The sequence below is a fragment of the Oncorhynchus masou genome, unplaced genomic scaffold (assembly GCF_036934945.1).
Source record: "Oncorhynchus masou masou isolate Uvic2021 unplaced genomic scaffold, UVic_Omas_1.1 unplaced_scaffold_1164, whole genome shotgun sequence".
Taxonomy (NCBI): domain Eukaryota; kingdom Metazoa; phylum Chordata; class Actinopteri; order Salmoniformes; family Salmonidae; genus Oncorhynchus; species Oncorhynchus masou.
Window position 1 is genome coordinate 141,521 of NW_027001400.1, and position 23,969 is coordinate 165,489.

A 23,969-nucleotide genomic window follows, 5' to 3' on the forward strand; every position below is an offset into this window, starting at 1 on the left:
GGAACATAGAACACGGTCTCTTTCAGAACGTTTGTGACGACCAAGAGATCTGTCATTCATACATTGCTATGATCTCCTGAAGAAGCTTTCCCGTTTCCAGTCTTTCTGTGCCCCCAAATGTTTGAATGTACCAATAAAGTTAACAGGTTGTTATCTACCTGGCTAATGTGGTAACAAACATGACTGAACATCCAACATGTAAAATACAATTATTTACAGCCCGCGAGGAGTTTTAGAACAGCAAGCGACGTGTTTTATGAATGGAAAATGCGCCGAACGGTGTGTATGTGTGTGTGTGGGGGGGGGGTATTAGTCTCTCCTATAGTGGTGGAACGGGTGTGTATGTGTGTGGGGGGGGGTATTTGTCTCTCCTATAGTGGTGGAACGGGTGTGTGTGTGTGTGTGTGTGGGGGGGGGGGGGGGGGGTATTTGTCTCTCCTATGGTGGTGGAACGGGGGTGTATGTGTGTGTGGGGGGGTATTTGTCTCTCCTAGGGTGGTGGAACGGTGTGTGTGTAGGGTGGTGGAGACCTGGACTGTTTTCCTCTAGGCAGACCTGAGTGGTATACAACAACAGCAGGATCGATGAGTTAGCCAGATACCTTTTATTATTTTGTACTGAAAAACACATACAGTGCCTTGCGAAAGTACCTAAGTTCAGATTTTTGAATTCAACCAGAAAATCGTAGTTATTATTATTAATCATAGTTGTTTCTGGTACTATATTTAAATAAAGTTAGATGGCTAGCCCTTATTGGTCCTGCCTTGCAGTACAACCCTCTCAATATTAACATGTACATTGTGAATAAATACTGTTTAAATAAGAATTGTACGTTTTTCTGAGTCTGTACATTTGTTTATTTTTTTTCACACACACATACACAATACAAACACAAGAGGAAATATATCACATGTAACTAGATAGCACTTGATTAACACACAGAGGAAAATACACAAAGACAGAGTTCTAAAAAGTTATAATTTAATTAAAATGCATTACAACTGACCTACTCTATACTGAAACAGATATACTCACTCCATGTTCAATTCATTTAAAAACATTGAGTTCACTTTGTACAATTTGATTTCGTGTGGCATAAACACATAAGCAGTCAGTGAAAAAAAATGAGGCAAGTGTTGGAGCACTGTATGTGTTAAATACATCAGTTAATTAATGAGTGTCGTTAAATCTCTCTTTCCACACTGAGAGCAGAGGTAAGGTACTTCCCCTGTGCCTGTTAACTCATGGTCTTTCAGGTTCCCTAACCAGGTAAATATCTTCCCAATATATATTTCTCTGCAATGTGGATTCTTTCAAGGCTTTTCTGCGGAGTGTGTCAACTCATGTTTTTTCAGGTATCTTGACTGTGTGAAACTCTTTGCACACTGGGAACAGGGGTGAGGCTTCTCTTTTATGTGCGTCCACTCATGTCTTTTCAGGCCCAGTAACTGAATAAAAGTCTTTCCACACAAGGAGCAGTGTAAGGGCTTTTCTTCTGTGTGAATTCTCTCATGTGTTTTCAGGTGCCCCAACCGGGTAAAACTCTTTCCACACTGGGAACAGGGGTGAGGCTTCTCTTTCATGTGTGTCCACTCGTGTGTTTTCAGGCCCCATAACTGGATAAAACTCTTTCCACACAGGGAGCAGTGGAAATGCTTCTCTCCTTTGTGTAATATCTTATGTTTTGTCAGGCCCCCTAACTGAGTAAAACTCTTTCCACACAGGGAGCAGTGGAAGGGCTTTTCTCCTGTGTGAATTCTCTCATGTGCTTTCAGGTGCCCAGACCGGGTAAAACTCTTTCCACAATGTTGGCAATGGTAGGGCTTTTCTCCTGTGTGAATTCTCTCATGTGTTTTCAGGTGCCTCAACCGGGAAAAACACTTTCCACAAAAGGAACAGTTGAAGGGCTTTTCTCCTGTGTGCATTCTCTCATGTTCCTTCAGGCCCCCAAACTGGGTAAAACTCTTTCCACAATCGGAGCAGCGGAAAGGCTTCTCTCCTCTGTGCCTTCTCTCATCCATTTTCAGCTGCCATAACCGGGCAAAACTCTTTCCGCACTGGGAGCAGTGGAATGGCTTTTCTCCTGTGTGTATCATCTCATGTCGTTTCAGGCAAAATAACATGGCAAAACTCTTTCCACACTGGGAGCAGTGGAAAGGCTTTTCTCCTGTATGTATCATCTCGTGCCTTTTCAGGGACCCTAACCGGGAAAAACTCTTTCCACAGTGGGAGCAGTGGTGTTGTCCTGCTGGGTTGGACGTCTCTGGCTCCTCTGAGTCTGTTCTTTCACCTGCCAAAAAAAGTGTTTATTTAAAAGAGAGACCTGAATGAAATAACTGTCTTCCTATGAAGACAGTCAACTCGTTTTAGTGAAATTACTGGAAGTCTACAGGTATGTTAGCGGATGCTAGTTAGCATTGGCTATTGTTTTGAATGTTTTTATTTTATTTAACATTTTATTTATACAGGGTTTTTCTCATTGACATAACATGGGCCAATAACTGAAAGGTTGCTAGATCAAATCCCCGAGCTGACAAGGCAGTTAACCCACACACCCAAATATTTGTACACTGACTTGCTCTATAGTATGTCCATCCAATGTAGCGATGACATGATTAACAACATCCCTGGCATTTGGAAATATCATGCATTTTGTTTTACCCGAATTCAGAACCAGCTTTAAAATCATACAGATTCTGATGTATGGTGTTTAAATGCTCTTTGGGCATTTTCAAAAGCTAAAGACAAACTACTACCACTTGAATAAAGAACAGTATCATCTACATAAAAAAATGAACATCCGCTGTTTCAATATGATCCCCAATGATGTTGATATACAAAATGAACATCCGCTGTTCATGAACAGTGGGTCCAAAATAGAACCTTGCGGAACACCTGAGCACAACTCTGGACTCAACCATCCGCCATTACACATGGTGTGCAATTTGATTGGTTGTTTATTGGTTGTTTATTAACCAATCTAGAGCATGACCAGTAATACCCATATAATTTTTAACCTTTGCACCAACACAGCATGGTCCACGGTGTCAAATGCCTTCAACAAATCAATAAAGACAGACAACACAATGTAACTTCTTGTCAAGAGCACAATGGATGACGTTTAAAACCTTCAATGTTGCTGAAACGGGGTGCTGTGGCCAGAAGTAAAACCTGATTCCATTTAAGATGTTGTTTTCTTGGAGGCAGGCCTTCTAACTAAGGACTCCAGGACCTTTGACAGTACAGATGATTTTGATATGGATCGATAGCTGTCAAGTAGTGAAGGATCTCCACCATTCAGGAGAGGCAGCACAAAAGCAGATTTCCATAACTTGGGGACGTCCTTAACATTAAGCGTGAGGTTAAAAATACATGTTAAGGGGCCTCCCGGGTGGCGCTGCATCGCAGTGCTAGCTGTGCCACCAGAGACTCTGGGTTCGAGCACAGGCTCTGGGTCCATGGGGCGATGCACAATTGCCCTAGCGTTGTCCGGGTTAGGGAGGGTTTGGCTGGTAGGGATATCCTTGTCTCATCGCGCACTAGTGACTCCTGTGGCGGGCCTGGGCGCAGTGCACGCTAACCAGGTCGCCAGGTGCACGGTGTTTCCTCCGACACATTGAGACAAGATAGTAACTACTAACAATTGGATACCACGAAATTGGGGAGAAAAAGTAGCGAAGGATCTCCACCATTCAGGAGAGGCAGCAAAGTTGGGACCCAAAGTTCCTCCACTCATGCCTCCTAAAATAATTGTTCAGCAGGATGCAAGGTAAGACAAATGAGGACTAATGTATGTCTGTACGATTTGTTAATCTGTTACATCTTTAGAACCCCATTGGAACCCCAACTGCTGGACCAACTTGGAACCCCAACTTTAAAACCCCGTTGGTCCAGCAGGTTGTCTAGAACACCGTTGGTCCAGCAGGCTGTCTAGAACCCCGTTGGTCCAGCAGGCTGCCTAGAACCCCGTTGGTCCAGCAGGCTGCCTAGAACCCCGTTGGTCCAGCAGGCTGCCTAGAACCCCGGCAGACCGTTCCATAAAAATGGATAGGAGAAAGGAGAAAGCCCTGCCTCCAGCTGTTTGCTTAGAAATTCTAGGGACAATTAGGAGGCCTGCGTCTTGTGACCGTAGCGTACGTGTAGGTATGTACGGCAGGACCAAATCAGAGAGATAGGTAGGAGCAAGCCCATGTAATGCTTTGTAGGTTAGCAGTAAAACCTTGACATCAGCCCTTGCTTTGACAGGAAGCCAGTGTAGGGAGGCTAGCACTGGAGTAATATGATCAAATCTTTGGGTTCTAGTCAAGATTCTAGCAGCCGTATTTAGCACTAACTGAAGTTTATTTAGTGCTTTATCCGGGTAGCCGGAAAGTAGAGCATTGCAGTAGTCTAACCTAGAAGTGACAAAAGCATGGATTAATTTTTCTGCATCATTTTTGGACAGAAAGTTCCTGATTTTTGCAATGTTACGTAGATGGAAAAAAGCTGTCCTTGAAATGGTCTTGATATGTTCTTCAAAAGAGAGATCAGGGTCCAGAGTAACGCCGAGGTCCTTCACAGTTTTATTTGAGACGACTGTACAACCATTAAGATTAATTGTCAGATTCAACAGAAGATCTCTTTGTTTCTTGGGACCTAGAACAAGCATCTCTGTTTTGTCCGAGTATAAAAGTAGAAAGTTTGCTGCCATCCACTTCCTTATGTCTGAAACACATGCTTCTAGCAAGGGCAATTTTGGGGCTTCACCATGTTTCATTGAAATGTACAGCTGTGTGTCATCCGCATAGCAGTGAAAGTTAACATTGTTTTCGAATAACATCCCCAAGAGGTAAAATATATAGTGAAAACAATAGTGGTCCTAAAACGGAACCTTGAGGAACACCGAATTTTACAGTTGATTTGTCAGAGGACAAAACCATTCACAGAGACAAACTGATATCTTTCCGACAGATAAGATCTAAACCAGGCCAGAACTTGTCCGTGTAGACCAATTTGGGTTTCCAATCTCTCCAAAAGAATGTGGTGATCGATGGTATCAAAAGCAGCACTAAGGTCTAGGAGCACGAGGACAGATGCAGAGCCTCGGTCCGATGCCATTAAAATGTCATTTACCACCTTCACAAGTGCCGTCTCAGTGCTATGATGGGATCTAAAACCAGACTGAAGCATTTCGTATACATTGTTTGTCTTCAGGAAGGCAGTGAGTTGCTGCGCAACAGCCTTTTCTAAGATTTTTGAGAGGAATGGAAGATTCGATATAGGCCGATAGTTTTTTATATTTTCTGGGTCAAGGTTTGGCTTTTTCAAGAGAGGCTTTATTACTGCCACTTTTAGTGAGTTTGGTACACATCCGGTGGATAGAGAGCCGTTTATTATGTTCAACATAGGAGGGCCAAGCACAGGAAGCAGCTCTTTCAGTAGTTTAGTTGGAATAGGGTCCAGTATGCAGCTTGAAGGTTTAGAGGCCATGATTATTTTCATCATTGTGTCAAGAGATATAGTACTAAAACACTTGAGCGTCTCTCTTGATCCTAGGTCCAGGCAGAGTTGTGCAGACTCAGGACAACTGAGCTTTGAAGGAATACGCAGATTTAAAGAGGAGTCTGTGTAATTTGCTTTCTAATAATCATAAATTTTTCCTCAAAGAAGTTCATGAATTTATCACCGCTAAAGTGAAAGTCATCCTCTCTTGGGGAATGCTGCTTTTTAGTTAGCTTTGCGACAGTATCAAAAAGGAATTTCGGATTGTTCTTATTTTCCTCAATTAAGTTAGAAAAATAGGATGATCGAGCAGCAGTAAGGGCTCTTCGGTACTGCACGGTACTGTCTTTCCAAGCTAGTCGGACGACGTCCAGTTTGGTGTGGCGCCATTTCCGTTCCAATTTTCTGGAAGCTTGCTTCAGAGCTCGGGTATTTTCTGTGTACCAGGGAGCTAGTTTCTTATGAGAAATGTTTTTAGTTTTTAGGGGTGCAACTGCATCTAGGATATTGCGCAAGGTTAAATTGAGTTCCTCAGTTAGGTGGTTAACTGATTTTTGTCCTCTGGTGTCCTTGGGTAGACAGAGGGAATCTGGAAGGACATCAAGGAATCTTTGTGTTGTCTGTGAATTTATAGCACGACTTTTGATGTTCCTTGGTTGGGGTCTGAGCAGATTATTTGTTGCAATTGCAAACGTAATAAAATGGTGGTCCGATAGTCCAGGATTATGAGGAAAAACATTAAGATCCACAACATTTATTCCATGGGACAAAACTAGGTCCAGCGTATGACTGTGACTGTGACAGTGAGTGGGGTCCAGAGACATGTTGGACAAAACCCACTGAGTCGATGATGGCTCCGAAAGCCTTTTGGAGTGGGTCTGTGGACTTTTCCATGTGAATATTAAAGTCACCAAAGATTAGAATATTATCTGCTATGACTACAAGGTCCGATAGGAATTCAGGGAACTCAGTGAGGAACGCTGTATATGGCCCAGGAGGCCTGTAAACAGTATCAAAAAGGAACAGTCAACTCCTGAGAACACCTGGCTGTGTTGTCATCAAATCAAAGTTTAATTGTCACATGCTTCATAAACAACAGGTGTAGATTAACAGTGAAATGCCTCCTTTCAGGCCCAACAATGAGAAGAGAAAGAAAATAGAGAAATAAAGTAAAACATGTAATAACACAACGAGTAACGACAACATGGCTGTATACACAGAGTGCCAGTATTGAGTCGATGTTTTTATTTATTTATTTCACCTTTATTTAACCAGGTAGGCAAGTTGAGAACAAGTTCTCATTTACAATTGCGACCTGGCCAAGATAAAGCAAAGCAGTTCGACACAAACAACGACACAGAGTTACACATGGAGTAAAACAAACATACAGTCAATAATACAGTATAAACAAGTCTCTATACGATGTGTGCAAATAAGGTGAGATAAGGGAGGTAAAGGAAAAAAAGTAAATACAATATAGCAAGTAAAACACTGGAATGGTAGATTTGCAATGGAAGAATGTGCAAAGTAGAAATAAAAATAATGTGCAAAGGAGCAAAATAAATAAATAAATTAAATACAGTACGGAAAGAGGTAGTTGTTTGGGCTAAATTATAGGTGGGCTATGTACAGGTGCAGTAATCTGTGAGCTGCTCTGACAGTTGGTGCTTAAAGCTAGTGACGGAGATAAGTGTTTCCAGTTTCAGAGATTTTTGTCGTTCGTTCCAATCATTGGCAGCAGAGAACTGGAAGGAGAGGCGGCCAGAGAAAGAATTGGTTTTGGGGGTGAGAAGAGAGATATACCTGCTGGAGCGTGTGCTACAGGTGGGAGATGCTATGGTGACCAGCGAGCTGAGATAAGGGGGGACTTTACCTAGCAGGGTCTTGTAGATGACATGGAGCCAGTGGGTTTGGCGACGAGTATGAAGCGAGGGCCAGCCAACGAGAGCGTACAGGTCGCAATGGTGGGTAGTATATGGGGCTTGGGTGACAAAACGGATTGCACTGTGATAGACTGCATCCAATTTGTTGAGTAGGGTATTGGAGGCTATTTTGTAAATAACATCGCCAAAGTCGAGGATTGGTAGGATGGTCAGTTTTACAAGGGTATGTTTGGCAGCATGAGTGAAGGGTGCTTTGTTGCGAAATAGGAAGCCAATTCTAGATTTAACTTTGGATTGGAGATGTTTGATATGGGTTTGGAATGAGAGTTTACAGTCTAACCAGACAACTAAGTATTTGTAGTTGTCCACGTATTCTAAGTCAGAGCCGTCCAGAGTAGTGATGTTGGACAGGCGGGCAGGTGCAGGTAGCGATCGGTTGAAGAGCATGCATTTAGTTTTACTTGTATTTAAGAGCAATTGGAGGCCACGGAAGGAGAGTTGTATGGCATTGAAGCTTGCCTGGAGGGTTGTTAACACAGTGTCCAAAGATGGGCCAGAAGTATACAGAATGGTGTCGTCTGCATAGAGGTGGATCAGAGACTCACCAGCAGCAAGAGCGACCTCATTGATGTATACAGAGAAGAGAGTCGGTCCAAGAATTGAACCCTGTGGCACCCCCATAGAGACTGCCAGAGGTCCGGACAGCAGACCCTCCGATTTGACACACTGAACTCTATCAGAGAAGTAGTTGGTGAACCAGGCGAGGCAATCATTTGAGAAACCAAGGCTATCGAGTCTGCCGATGAGGATGTGGTGATTGACAGAGTCGAAAGCCTTGGCCAGATCAATGAATACGGCTGCACAGTAGTTTCTTATCGATGGCGGTTAAGATATCGTTTAGGATCTTGATCGTGGCATGACCAGCTCTGAAACCAGATTGCATCGCAGAGAAAGTATGGTGAGATTTGAAATGGTCGGTAATCTGTTTGTTGACTTGACTTTCGAAGACCTTAGAAAGGCATGGTAGGATAGATATAGGTCTGTAGCAGTTCGGGTCAAGAGTGTCCCCCCCTTTGAAGAGGGGGATGACCGCAGCTGCTTTCCAATTTTTGGGAATCTCAGACGACACGAAAGAGGTTGAACAGGCTAGTAATAGGGGTGGCAACAGTTTCGGCAGATAATTTTAGAAAGAAAGGGTCCAGATTGTCTAGCCCGGCTGATTTGTGTAGGGGTACTAGGTAATAACATGGCTGTATACACAGGGGTACCAGTACTGAGTTGATGTGTAGGGGTACGGAGTAGTTGATGTGTAGGGGTACTAGGTAGTTGATGTGTAGGGGTATGAGGTAATAACATGGCTGTATACACAGGGGTACCAGTACTGAGTTGATGTGTAGGGGTACGAGGTAATAACATGGCTGTATACACAGAGTACCAGTACTGAGTTGATGTGTAGGGGTACGAGGTAATAACATGGCTGTATACACAGAGTACCAGTACTGAGTTGATGTGTAGGGGTAAGAGGTAATAACATGGCTGTATACACAGAGTACCAGTACTGAGTTGATGTGTAGGGGTACGAGGTAGTTGATGTGTAGGGGTACGAGGTAGTTGATGTGTAGGGGTATGAGGTAGTTGATGTGTAGGGGTACTAAGTAGTTGATGTGTAGGGGTACTGGGTAGTTGATGTGTAGGGGTACGGGGTAGTTGATGTGTAGGGGTACGGGGTAGTTGATGTGTAGGGGTACGGGGTAGTTGATGTGTAGGGGTACTAAGTCGTTGATGTGTAGGGGTACGGGGTAGTTGATGTGTAGGGGTACGGGGTAATGGAGGTAGATATGTACATATAACTAGGAATAAAGTGACAGATGAGAAACAGTAGCAGCAGCTTATGTTGATGTGAGACAAAGTTCATGCAGATCGTCCAGGTAGCCATTTGGTGAACTCTTTATCAGTCTTATGGCTCGGGTGGGGGGAGAAGCTGTTCAGGGTCCTGTTGGTTCCAGACTTCACACATCAGCACCTTTTGCCGTACGTGATACAATAATTTCCATGGTAATGTAGAATGTTCATTCAGATGACGCTAACAGAGCTGGCTCATGCAATGGAATGTATTTATTGGAATGTCAGTCGAGTTGATTCAACAAATCACAGCACAGACTGATGGGAACACTTCCTGCTTTTTAGTTCCTGCTTTGCCTCCAATGGGTACACTCGCAACGGCCGACAGTCCACCCATTATGACATCGTCGTCTTGAATGGGAACACCCGTTCTGTCCAATGAGGGGATTCGATTCATCTGGCGCCCAGTGAGGCTTGTTTTACAACCTGGTGAAGTTTTGGAACTGGGCTGGTTCCCAGGCCTGAGTCAATACAGGGAGTAATGATGAGGATTCTGTGGGAAGATCTCAACTACATACTCCTCCTCAGGTCGCCTCTGCTCATCTCCTTCTCAAAACACACATTGGATGAGAGACAGAGTTTCTCTTGGATTTCTCATCCGATGCGTTCTGAGAAGGAGAGAGGGACACAAAGAGTATGCAATTGGGATCTTCCCTGCGTTTTACATAAACCCCAAGGTTCTCAAACATTGTACCTGGAGACCTACCGTCCTGTAGTTTCTCAAACATTGTACCTAGAGATCGATCGTCCTGTAGGTTCTCCAACATTGTACCTGGAGACCAACCGTCCTGTAGGTTCTCAAACATTGTACCAAGAGATCGACCGTCCTGTAGATTCTCAAACAATGTACCTAGAGACCTACCGTCCTGTAGGTTCTCAAACACTGTACCTAGAGACCTACCGTCCTGTAGGTTCTCAAACCAAACCTGATCAAGCCCAGCTGTTGGAGTGAATCTCTACAAGATGGTTGCTCTCTAGGTAGATGTTTGTAAATCCCTGGTCTAACTAATGCTGAGTGACACTGTGAATTGCTTAGTAACTGTGTAAATGTTGTTGCATGTCTTATAATAACATTAATTTGTTAATATTTTTTTTTAAACCACAATGTTATTGCTTGAAAATGTTATTCGTATAGGACGCTATGAGCCTCATCATCCTGGAATCCAATGTAGCTGCTGTTGGGGTAGTTAGATATAACTGCTGCCACCAAAAGCTGGGAGGACCCGTCGTTGGCCTTGACCTAGATGTTCTCCCCTCAACATCCACTCCAGGGTGAGGACCCGTCGTTGGCCTGGACCTAGATGTTCTCCCCTCAACATCCACTCCAGGGCGAGGACCCGTCGTTGGCCTTGACCTAGATGTTCTCCCCTCAGCATCCACTCCAGGTTGAGGACCCGTCGTTGGCCTTGACCTAGATGTTCTCCCCTCAACATCCACTCCAGGGAGAGGACCCGTCGTTGGCCTTGACCTCGATGTTCTCCCCTCAACATCCACTCCAGGGTGAGGACCCGTCGTTGGCCTTGACCTAGATGTTCTCCCCTCAACATCCACTCCAGGGTGAGGACCCGTCGTTGGCCTAGATGTTCTACCCTCAACATCCACTCCAGGGTGAGGACCCGTCGTTGGCCTTGACCTAGATGTTCTGCAGCATCGTCAGTCTGATGTTCGACCTTCTCCATTATATCGGAATAAACTGGTCCCATTGTCAACAGCAGGGACATTCACTGTCTTTTGGTAGAGGTAGGCATCTCACTCAACTACACCACCAGTCCCCGTGCGTTCTGTGTGGAGTAAAGGTGGTCTAGAGAATTTTCCCCTCTGGTTGCATATTTTGCATGCTGGTAGAAATGAGGTCAAACTGATTTTCCCTGCAGTTCCCTCCCCGGCCAAGATTGTTCTCAGGGCAGGCCTGATTGTCGCTAGATATGTCCAAGTCACATCGGGACAGTTTCAGCATCTTTAGCTAACCTTCTACTAACCTACCACATGAATTATCCTAACCTTAACCTAATTCTACTAACCTACCACGTTAATTATCCTAACCTTAACCCCATTCTACTAACCTACCACGTTAATTATCCTAACCTTAACCTAATTCTACTAACCTACCACGTTAATTATCCTAACCGTAACCCCATTCTACTAACCTACCACGTTAATTATCCTAACCTTCACGTTATTTGCACTAACCTGCTACGAAAAGTCACTTACGCTAGTCAAAACCGGCAGACCTGCCCTGAGAACAGTCTTTGTTTCCACTTAATGCGCCACAGCGCTCTAGGCAGACTCCGTTTTATAGCTCAGTGGCAGAGACACTGCAAATTGAACTCGGCGAGATACTCATAAATTGATAGTGCAGTTTGTTCAGGCAATTTTACAGCTAGCTAGCTACTTCACATGCAAGGAACAGAGCGCAGGCTTTTTTTGCGCATATCTCAAATCATCAATAGCCTCTAGTCGCATCATGCAGCCCATATTATACTCTGATTTCTAAGGTTTTCTAAGGTTATTCTAAGGTTTGTATCATTCACAAATAGTTGAGAAATTACTTAATCTAGCATCAAATGATCACTTTTACGCTCAACATAGTCACTTCATTATGTACACTCTCGCTCCGTGATGGGAAAAATATCCTTTCTATTTTATTCAGCCAAGTTAAATTATATTCTTCTTATTATAAAATAGTAACAGGAAACAGAAGTTTGGTCACCGCTGACCTAGAATCACTTGGGAGTTGGTTACTTGGTTACCGATGTCACAATGAAAGAGACATTAGAATTTCCATTTTAAAGTTCCCTGATTTTAAAATCAGTATTTCTGTTAAAATTATAATTTGTAATGTATTCTTATCCACATGTGGGAAGGTAAATGTCTATACCACAAGACAAACTGAAAATGTCTCTCACAAACAAGGGAACTCACAAAGAAACTCCCTGGGACAACCAAAACCAAACAGGTGGGGCTGTAGAAACAAACAAGGGAACTAACAAAGAAACTCACTGGGACAACCAAAACCAAACAGGTGGGGCTGTAGAAACAAACAAGGGAACTAACAAAGAAACTCACTGGGACAACCAAAACCAAACAGGTGGGGCTGTAGAAACAAACAAGGGAACTAACAAAGAAACTCCCTGGGACAACCAAAACCAAACAGGTGGGGCTGTAGAAGGGGTTCTGAAAGACATCCTTTAAAGTTGACATGCAACTAGGAAATGTGCCCTAAACGATTCCCACCATGGATGCCCACAACGGAGAGCCAAACGAAAAGACAAGCCCACACCAACTTAAGACAGGGAGTCAACAGGAAGCAGAGCTATAGAAAACAGGGAAGACAGTGGATAAAAGGCTTGGGTTCACAAATTAAACAGGGAGAACCAATAAGTCATTACTCTCAGCACAGGTGAAACACCTTCTGACTAGCGAGATAACAAGATTGCACGGGAGAAACGCCTCCTGACTAGCGAGATGGCAAGACCGCACGGGTGAAACACCTTCTGACTAAGGAGATGACACCAATCAGTACACAATTACTTTAGCAAAAAGCAGCTCGAGTAGTTTCAGAACTAATGAGCTGCCATACAACAGTGAATACACTGACCACAGAACTAATGAGCTGCTATACAACAGTGAATACACTGACCACAGAACTAATGAGTTGCTATACAACAGTGAATACACTGACCACAGAACTAATGAGCTGCTATACAACAGTGAATACACTGACCACAGAACTAATGAGCTGCTATACAACAGTGAATACACTGACCACAGAACTAATGAGCTGCTTGCTATACAACAGTCTCATCAACACACCACTGTTCTTACTTGAATCTGAATCTCCCTCTTCTTCTCCTCTCACAGTTCCACGCAGACCCGGTGTTTTCCTGCAGTCGACCAGCTGCACAGACACCCTCTTCAGACCCCACAGTAAGGCAACAGTGGGAGAGGCACGACCTGGGGACTCTGGGAGAGGGAAAGACATGTCCTGGAAACCACAAAAATAAACAATCAATTTAGGGTGGGAAACACTCTCCTACCTTGATTCCTCTCGTTCTCTGGACCTCCTGCTATACATGTTGTGGAGGAGAAAGTCCAAGAGGAGAAACCTCAGATCAGAAACACACCCTCCTTGATTCCTCTCATTCTCTGGACCTCCTGCTATAAATGTTGTGGAGGAGAAAGTCCAATCAGAATCATCTGTATTTGCCAAAAAACATTCACATATCAGTATTTGGATGAACCTCAAATGTTCTCCTCCAATGCATTTATAGGAGGAGGTCCAGGAATTAAGGGAAGGAATGTTGAGAACCAGAAACACTTTGTGGCTGGGATGTACTCACACCACTCCCCCTCTGCTCTGGGGTGTGGCTCTCTGGAGCCGACTCCGCCTTCAGCCTGTTGCTAGGAAACCAATCCTTGTCTTTCACGTCCCATTCTTTGTCGCAGTGAATAGCATCGTCATCACCACCAAACTGTCTGGGACTCACGGGTGTCACATTAGATTCTTCCTGTGTCTTTCTGATGTCCTCCTTCACTGTAGAGCCCTGGGAGGGCCAGGAAACGGCATATTGCCTCGTTTGTGGATCTGTAAAAGGGAAGAGAGTTTGACAAGAGGTAAAAACAACAACAAAAACAAAGGGTGCAGCTTGCTCTCTCATCTGATTCCAAACATGTCAATTATCATCCTAGGACCTTCGGTCGGAGAGCAATAGACAAGCGAACTCTGAATACAAACTAAAGGAAAATAAATAAATCCACTTTTAAACGAGGTCTGTTGAATGTCCCTTTAAAATCACACCCATTGATCAACAACTGCATAGTGTGTCCCCTGTTTTTAAGACAATACTCACTGGTGTTAATCGGATCTTCAGTCTCCTCTTTCACTACAAAAGGTTCTTCTTCTTTCAATGTGATATCCTCCTCTATCTCATTTTTTATTCTGAAAGCTTCTACCTCTTCTTCCACTATGACAACCTCTATCCCCTCTTCCTCTTTCACGGTGACAGCCTCTATCCCTTCCTCCTCTTCCTCTGTTTTAATTCGACAAGCTTCTTCCGTTCCTATCACTGTAATATCCTCCTCTTCTTCTTCTTTAATGACAATGTTCATCCCCATAGCTGCTTTCTCCGTCCAGCAGACCTCCTCTTCATTAGCAGGAGGAGAGTAGCTTTGTGAGCTCATTGTCAGGGATGTTAGCTAGCTAGCTACCTAGCTACTTAGCATTAGCGACTAGCCTAGTGCTAGGCTCGGTAACACATTTGCAAATGTAATAACAAGCTAATTACGTTTAAATGAACTAGTAGATACGTTAACAGTACTGTGTTTAAATCACTGGGGCGTTATTTGTGTAACTACACAAATATGGTCGACAGAGCTTCAACGTTTCTCCTTCTTGTCGGCTAACAGGCTAAAGAGACGGTTGAACCGTGTCGTTCCAGAAGCGTCCACAGCAGTCGGTCGTCACTAGTTACCACAGCCTCAACGTCAACAGAAAAAAAACAACCATTTCTACAATTTATCTGGTTAAATTTTGATTTCAATCTTAACCTTAACCACATTGCCAACGTTATGCCGAACCCTAAATTAAGACCAAAAAGCAAATGTTCGTTTTCATAATTTTTTTCGATATCATCCATTTTTGACATTGTGGCTGTGGTAGCTAGTGGGAACCCGTGTGTCCACTGCATTATACGTCACGCGAGAAGCATCATCTGAAAAACTCCCTTCGTCATCTGCTGACTGAAGTAACGCAGTTTCTAAAAATATTCACTAAATCAAATCAAGTCAAACATATGGTTATTGGTCACATACACATGGTTAGCAGATGTTATTGGTCACATACACATGGTTGGCAGCTATTTAATGGTCACATACACATGGTTAGCAGATGTTAATGGTCACATACACATGGTTAGCAGATGTTAATGGTCACATACACATGGTCAGCAGATGTTATTGGTCACATTACACATGGTTAGCAGATGTTATTGGTCACATACACATGGTTGGCAGCTATTTAATGGTCACATACACATGGTTAGCAGATGTTAATGGTCACATACACATGGTTAGCAGATGTTAATGGTCATACACATGGTTAGCAGATGTTATTGGTCACATACACATGGTTAGCAGATGTTATTGGTCACATACACATGGTTAGCAGATGTTATTGGTCACATACACATGGTTAGCAGATGTTATTGGTCACATACACATTGTTAGCAGCTGTTAATGGTCACATACACATGGTTAGCAGATGTTACTGGTCACATGGTTAGTGGATGTTATTGGTCACATACACATGGTTAGCAGATGTTATTGGTCAAATACACATGGTTAGCAGATGTTATTGGTCACATACACATGGTTAGCAGATGTTATTGGTCACATACACATGGTTAGCAGATGTTAATGCGAGTGTAGCGAAATGCTTGTGCTTCTAGATCGGACAAAAGCAGTAATATCTAACAAATTCACAGCAACTACCTTTTACACACAAATGTAAGGAATGAAGAAGAATATGTGCATTTAAATATATGGATGAGCGATGGCCGTGTGGCATAGGCAAGATGCAGTAGATGGTATAGAAGTATATGCATATGAGATGAGTGATGTAGGATATGTAAACATTATTATAGTGCCGTTATTTAAAGTGACTAGTGATACCTTCACTAAGTCCATTTATTAAAGAGGCCAAAAATGGTTGTTGACAGCTGCCCCTCTATGTTAGTGATGGCTGTTTAACAGTCTGAAGGCCTTGAGATAGGAGCTGTTTAACAGTCTGATGACCTTGAGATAGGAGCTGTTTAACAGTCTGATGACCTTGAGATAGAAGCTGTTTAACAGTCTGATGGCCTTGAGATAGGAGCTGTTTAACAGTCTGATGGCCATGAGATAGGAGCTGTTTAACAGTCTGATGACCTTGAGATAGGAGCTGTTTTTCAGCCCCTCTATGTTAGTGATGGCTGTTTAACAGTCTGATGGCCTTGAGATAGAAGCTGTTTTTTTCAGTCTCTCGGTCCCAGCTTTGATGCACCTTTACTGACCTCGCCTTCTGGATGTTAGCGGGGTGAACAGGCAGTGGCTCGGGTGGTTGTTGTCCTTGATGATCCTTTTTGACCTCCCTGTGACATCGGGTACTGTAGGTGTCCTGGAGGGCAGGTAGTTTGCCTCCGGTGATGCGTTGTGCAGACCGCACTACCCTTTGGAGAGCCTTGCGGTTCAGGGTGGTGAAGGTGCCGGCCAGGCGGTGGTACAGCCCGACAGGATGCTCTCGATTGTGCATCTGTAAAAGTGTGTGAGTGTTTTAGATGACAAGCCAAATTTCTTCAGCCTCCTGAGGATGAAGAGGTGATATTGTGTCTGTGTGGGTGGACCATTTCAGTTTGTCTGTGATGTGTACGTCGAGGAGCTTAAAACATTCCCCTTTCTCCACTACTGTCCCGTGTGTGTGTGTGTGTGTGTGTGTGTGTGTGTGTGTGTGTGTGTGTGTGTGTGTGTGTGTGTGTGTGTGTGTGTGTGTGTGTGTGTGTGTGTGTGTGTGTGTGTGTGTGTGTGTGTGGAGGGGGGGGTGCTCCCTCTGCTGTGTCCTGAAGTCCACGATTATCTCCTTTGTTTTGTTGATGTTGTGTGAGAGGTTATTTTCCTGACACCACACTCCAAGGGCCCTCACCACGTCCCTGTAGGCCGTCTCACCGTTGTTGGTAATCAAGCCTACCACTGTAGTGTCGTCTGCAAACTTTATGATTGAGTTGGAAGCGAGCATGGCCACGCAGTCATGGGTGAACAGGGAGTACAGGAGAGGGTTGAAGAACACACCCTTGTCCCCAGTGTTGAAAATCAGTGGGGTGGAGAGGTTGTTCCCTACCTTCACCACCTGGGGGCGGCGTCAGAATGTCCAGGCTAGACAATCTGGACCCTCTCCTTCTAAAATTATCCACCACAATTGTTACCCCTATTACAAGCCAGTTCAACCTCTCTATCGTATTGTCTGAGATCCCCAAAGATTGGAAGCTGCTGCGGTCATCCCCCTCTTAAAAGGGGGAGACACTCTAGACCCAAATTGTTACAGACCTATATGTATCCTACCCTGCCTTTCTAAGGTCTTTGAAAGCCAAGTCAACAAACAGATCACCGACCATTTCGAATCCCACCACACCTTCTCCGCAATGCAATCTGGTTTCAGAGCTGGTCATGGATGCACCTCAGCCACGCTCAAGGTCCTAAACGATATCTTAACCGCCATCGATAAGAAACATTACGACATAATAACCGCTATTGATAAGAGACAATACTGTGCAGCCGTATTCATTGACCTGGCCAAGGCTTTCAACTCTGTCAATCACTGCATTCTTATCTGCAGACTCGATAGCCTTGGTTTCTCAAATGACTGACTCGCCTGTTTCACCAACTACTTCTTAGACAGAGTTCAGTGTGTCAAATCAGAGGGCCTGTTGTCCGGACCACTGGCAGTCTCTGTGGGGGTACCACAGGGTTCAATTCTCAGGCCAACTTTTCTCTGAATACATCAATGATGTCGCTCTCGCTGCTGGTGATTCTCTGATCCACCTCTACGCAGACAACACCATTCTGTATACTTCTGGCCCTTCTTTGGACACTGTGTTAACTAACCTTCAGACAAGCTTCAATGCCGTACAACTCTCCTTCCGTGGCCTCCAACTGCTCTTAAATGCTAGTAAAACTAAATGCATGCTCTTCAACCGATCGCTGCCAGCACCTGCCCGCCCGTCCAGCATCACTACTCTGGACGGTTCTGACTTAGAATATGTGGACAACTACAAATACCTAGGCATCTGGTTAGACTGTAAACTCTCCTTCCAGACTCACATTAAGCATCTCCAATCCAAAATTGCATCTAGAATTGGCTTCCTATTTCACAACAAAACATCCTTTACTAATGCTGCCAAACATACCCTCGTAAAACTGACTATCCTACTGATCCTTGACTTCGGTGATGTAATTTACAAAAAAGCCTCCAACACTCTAGTCAGCAAATTGGATGCAGTCTATCACAGTGCAAGCTGTTTTGTCACCAAAGCCCCATATACTACCCACCACTGCGACCTCTATGCTCTCGTTGGCTGGCCCTCATCTTCATTTTCGTTGCCAAACCCACTGGCTCCAGGTCATCTATAAGTCTATGCTAGGTAAAGCACCACCTTATCTCAGCTCACTGGTCAGCAGAGAAGCACCCACCCGTAGCACGTGCTCCATTATTTCACTGGTCACCCCCAAAGCCAATTCCACCTTTCCTTCCAGTTCTCTGCTGCCAATGACTGGAACGAATTGAAAAAAATCACTGAAGCTGGAGACTCACATCTCCTCCACTAACTTTACGCATCAGCTGTCAGAGCAGCTTACAGATCATTGCACCTGTACATAGCCCATCTGTAAATAGCCCACCCAACTACCTCATCCCCATATTGTTATTTATTTTTTGCTCCTTTGCACATTCATCTTCTGCACATCTATCACTCCAGTGTTTCACCACTAAGGCCCATTTATTGCTTTACCTCTCTTATCCTACTTCATTTGCACTCACTGTATATAGACTTTTTCTACAGTATTATTGATTGTATGTTTGTTTACTCCTATGGCCTATTTATTGCCTACCTCCTCATGCCTTTTGCACACACTGTATATAGACTTTCTTTTCTCTACTGTGTCATTGACTTGTTTGTGTCATTGGCTTGTTTATTGATTACTCCATGTGTAACTCTGTGTTGTTGTTTGTGTCACACTGCTTTGCTTTATCTTGGCCAGGTCTCAGTTGTAAATGAGAATGTGCTCTCAAATGGCCTACCTGGTTAAATAAAGGTGAAATAAATCAAATTTAAAACCCATTGTTTCTGGTTAGGAAATGTTTAATAGTCACAGTGGGTACAACATCTCTGATGCACTTGCTAATGAACTCGCTCACCGAGTCAGCATATACATCAATGTTGTGGTCTGAGTCTATCCAGAACATATCCCAGTCCACGTGATCATAGCAATCCTGGAGCGTGGAATCCGATTGGTCAGACCAGCGTTGGACGGACCTGACGTTTCCTGTTTTTGTCTATACGCTGGGAGCAACAAAATGGAGTCAAGGTCAGATTTGCCAAAGGCAGGACGGTTGAAGGTTTTGTACGCATTGCGGAAGTTAGAGTAGCAATGATCCAGAGTAGCTAGCAGCCCGTGTCGTGCATTTGATATGCTAATAGAATTTAGGAAGTCTCGTTCTCAGGTTAGCTTTGTTAAAATCCCCAGCTACAATAAATGTAGCCTCCAGATGTATGGTTTCCAGTTTACGTAGAGTCCAGTAAAGTTCTTTCATGGCTGATGAGGTATCTTCTTGGGGGGGGGGGATATACATGGTTGTGACTATAATCGAAGAGAATTCTCTTGGTAGATAATGCGGTCGGCATTTGATTGTAAGCAATTCTCGGTCAGGTGAACAAAAGGACTTGAGTTTCTGTATGTTGTTATGATTAAACCATGAGTCTTTAATCATGAGGCATACACCCCTCGCACTTCTTCTTACCAGAGAGATGTTTGTTTCTGTCGGCGCGATGCATTAAGAACCCAGTGGCTGTACCGACTCTATATCCCGAGTGAGCCATGTTAACGTGAAACAGAGTTTGTTACGATCTCTTGACTACATTACGTCATTTCAAATAAGCAAATGTGATGTTTTCTCTTTTTTTTTTGAAGTGGAGGACCTGTATAAGTGGACTGTATATGTTGAGGGTTTCCTTCATGTGTTCATCTCCAAGGGGGTTGTAAGGGCACAGATGACAGACAGATAGGATCCAGTTGGGGTGGTTAAACGCTGATTCACATGGAGCAGGAACAGCACAGTGTATGGGCTAAGGCACTAATGGCTTGACAATTGTTATAACCAAGAGTATGTACGATTCTGAAAGTAACATGTGACTTCACTAGTTTGACAATACAGCATTACAACATGGCTGTGACTTCACTAGTTTGGACAAGGCAGCATTACAACATGGCTGTGACTTCACTAGTTTGGACATACAGCATTACAACATGGCTGTGACTTCACTAGTTTGGCAATACAGCATTACAACATGGCTGTGACATCACCAATGAAAGATGAACGAGATGCTGCCACACAGCAGTAGAAGCAGCGGTAATAATCTGTTTTGGGGAAATGTGAAAACAAACGCCCTAACGGTCCCACTCATAGAGGTTGTATGTGGACACCTGCTTCTCCAACATCTCATTCCAAAATCAATGGCATTAATATGGAATTGGTCCCCCCCCCTTGCTGCTATAACAGCCTCCACCCTTCTGGGAAGACTTTCCACTAGATGTTGGAACACTGCTTGCTTCAAAAGAGCTTTAGTGCGGTCGGCCACTGGGCGATTAGGCCTGGCTTCACAGTAGGCGTTCCAATTCATACCAAATGTGTTCCAGGATGTTGAGGGCAGGGCTCTGTGCAGGTCAGTCAAGTTTTTCCACACCGATCTCGAACAAACCATTTCTCTATGGACCTCGCTTTGTGCACAGGGGCATTGTCATGCTGAAACCAGAAAGGGCCTTCCACTAAACTATTGCTACAAAATTGAAATCACAAAATCATCTAGAATGTCATTGTATGCAGTAGCGTTAAGACTTCCCTTTCACTGGAACTAAGGAGCCCGAACCATAAAAAACAGCCCCAGACCATTATTCCTCATCCACCAAACTTTACAGTTGGCACTATGCATTGGGGCAGGTAGCGTTCTCCTAGCATCCTCCAAACTGTAGCTGTTTCAGTACAGCACAACAGGGGGAGAGAGGTAGGGAGAGAGGGGGGAAAGAAAGAGGGAGGGAGAGAGGGGGGGAAAGACAGAGGGGGAAAGACAGAGGGGGGAGGGAGAGGGGAGAAAGAGAGAGGGGGAGGGAGGGAGGGAGAGATGGGGGGGGGGAGAGAGAGAGAGAGGGAGAAAGGGGAGAGATGGGGGAGAAAGGGGAGAGAAAGGGAGGGAGAAAGGGAGCGAGAGAGGGGGGAAAGACAGACGTGGGGAGGGAGAGTGTCATGTGTTTGCAGCTGTTTCAGTACAGCACTACAGGGAGAGAGGGGGAGAGCAGCTGTTTCAGTACAGCACTACAGGGGGAGAGGGGGAGAGCAGCTGTTTCAGTACAGCACTACAGGGGGAGAGGGGGAGAGCAGCTGTTTCAGTACAGCACTACAGGGGGAGAGGGGGAGAGCAGCTGTTTCAGTACAGCACTACAGGGAGAGAGGGGGGGCAGCTGTTTCAGTACAGCACTACAGGGAGAAAGAGGGAGAGCAGCTGTTTCAGTACAGCACTACAGGGAGAGAGGGGGGGGGCAGCTGTTTCAGTACAGCACTACAGGGAGAAAGAGGGAGAGCAGCTGTTTCAGTACAGCACTACAGGGAGAGAGGGGGGGGCAGCTGTTTCAGTACAGCACTACAGGGAGAAAGAGGGAGAGCAGCTGTTTCAGTACAGCACTACAGGGAGAGAGAGGGAGAGCAGCTGTTTCAGTACAGCACTACAGGGAGAGCGGGGGAGAGCAGCTGTTTCAGTACAGCACTACAGGGAGAGCGAGGGGGAGCAGCTGTTTCAGTACAGCACTACAGGGAGAGCGAGGGGGAGCAGCTGTTTCAGTACAGCACTACAGGGAGAGAGAGGGGGAGCAGCTGTTTCAGTACAGCACTACAGGAGAGAGAGAGAGGGGAGCAGCTGTTTCAGTACAGCACTACAGGGAGAGCGAGGGGGAGCAGCTGTTTCAGTACAGCACTACAGGGAGAGAGGGGGAGCAGCTGTTTCAGTACAGCACTACAGGGAGAGAGAGGGGGAGCAGCTGTTTCAGTACAGCACTACAGGGAGAGCGAGGGGGAGCAGCTGTTTCAGTACAGCACTACAGGGAGAGAGAGGGGGAGCAGCTGTTTCAGTACAGCACTACAGGGAGAGAGGGGGAGAGGGAAAACTCCACTGGACTAGTCTCAATGTATGGAATCACTGTTGGGTAAACTTCTCCTTTAAAACATCATTGAGAAATAATGAATTGAAGTTGGAACATTTACACCTGCAATGACAACAAGCTCAGTCCGATGACACTGTGACAAACCGCCCCAGACCATGACAGACCCTCCACCTCCAAATCGATCCCGCTCCAGAGTACAGGCCTCGCTGTAACACATTGGCGACGTTGTTGCCGGTGATGTCTGGTGAGGACCTGTCTTACAACAGGCCTACAAGACCTCAGTCCAGCCTCTCTCAGCCTACTGCGGACAGTCTGAGCACTGATGGAGAGATTGTCCGTTCCTGGTGTAACTCGGGCAGTTGTTGCCATCCTGTACCTGTCCCGCAGGTGTGATGTTCGGATGTACTGATCTTGTGCAGGTGTTGTTACACGTGGTCTGCCACTGTGAAGATGATCAGCTGTCCGTCCTGTCTCCCTGTAGTGCTGTCTGCCCTGGCCACATCTGCAGTCCTCATGCGTCCTTGCAGCCTAAGTCACATTCACGCAGATGAGCAGGGACCTTGGGCATCTTTCTTTTGGTGTTTTTCAGAGTCCGTAGAATTGCCTCTTTAGTGTCCTGAGTTTTCATAACTGTGACCTTAATTGTCTGCCGTCTGTAAGCTGTTGGTGTCTTAATGACCGTTTCAAATCAAATCAAATCAAATGTATTTATATAGCCCTTCGTACATCAGCTGATATCTCAAGGTGCTGTACAGAAACCCAGCCTAAAACCCCAAACAGTAAGCAATGCAGGTGTAGAAGCACGGTGGCTAGGAAAAACTCCCTAGAAAGGCCAAAACCTAGGAAGAAACCTAGAGAGGAACCAGGCTATGTGGGGTGGCCAGTCCTCTTCTGGCTGTGCCGGGTGGAGATTATAACAGAACATAGCCAAGATGTTCAAATGTTCATAAATTACCAGCATGGTCAAATAATAGTAATCACAGGCAGAACAGTTAACTGGAGCAGCAGCACGGCCAGGTGGACTGGGGACAGCAAGGAGTCATCATGTCAGGTAGTCCTGTGGCATGGTCCGAGGGCTCAGATCCTCCGAGAGAGATAAAGAAAGAGAGAATTAGAGAGAGCATACTTAAATTCAGACAGGACACCGGATAGGACAGGAGAAGTACTCCAGATATAACAAACTGACCCTAGCCCCCCCGACATAAACTACTGCAGCATAAATACTGGAGGCTGAGACAGGAGGGGTCAGGGAATACTGTGGCCCCATCCGATGACACCACCGGACAGGGCCAAACAGGAAGGATATAACCCCACCCACTTTGCCAAACCACAGCCCCCCACACCACTAGAGGGATATCTTCAACCACCAACTTACCATCCTGAGACAAGGCAGAGTGTAGCCCACAAAGATCTCCGCCACGGCACAACCCAAGGGGGGGCGCCAACCCAGACAGGAAGATCACATCAGTGACTCAATCCACTCAAGTGACGCACCCCTCCTAGGGACGGTATGAAAGAGCCCTAGTAAGCCAGTGACTCAGCCCCTGTAATAGGGTTAGAGGCAGAGAATCCCAGTGGAAAGAGGGGAACCGGCCAGTCAGAGACACCAAGAGCAGTTCGTTGCTCCAGAGCCTTTCCGTTCACCTTCAAACTCCTGGGCCAGACTACACTCAATCATATGACCCACTGAAGAGATGAGTCTTCAGTAAAGACTTAAAGGTTGAGACCGAGTTTGCATCTCTCACA

The 23,969-nt window shown here is 45.1% G+C and overlaps 1 protein-coding gene across 1 annotated transcript; it reads right to left on the reverse strand.

The window, feature by feature from the left end:
- Positions 1-581: 581 nt before the first annotated feature.
- On the reverse strand, positions 582-14,708 carry LOC135529429 (gastrula zinc finger protein XlCGF57.1-like). The gene is made up of 4 exons (XM_064958180.1): positions 14,117-14,708; positions 13,607-13,851; positions 13,092-13,251; positions 582-2,290 (listed from the first exon to the last, which is right to left on the reverse strand). The coding sequence occupies exons 1-4, from the start codon at positions 14,445-14,447 to the stop codon at positions 1,314-1,316; spliced, it is 1,713 nt and encodes a 570-aa protein (XP_064814252.1). The 5' UTR covers positions 14,448-14,708; the 3' UTR covers positions 582-1,313.
- Positions 14,709-23,969: the final 9,261 nt, after the last annotated feature.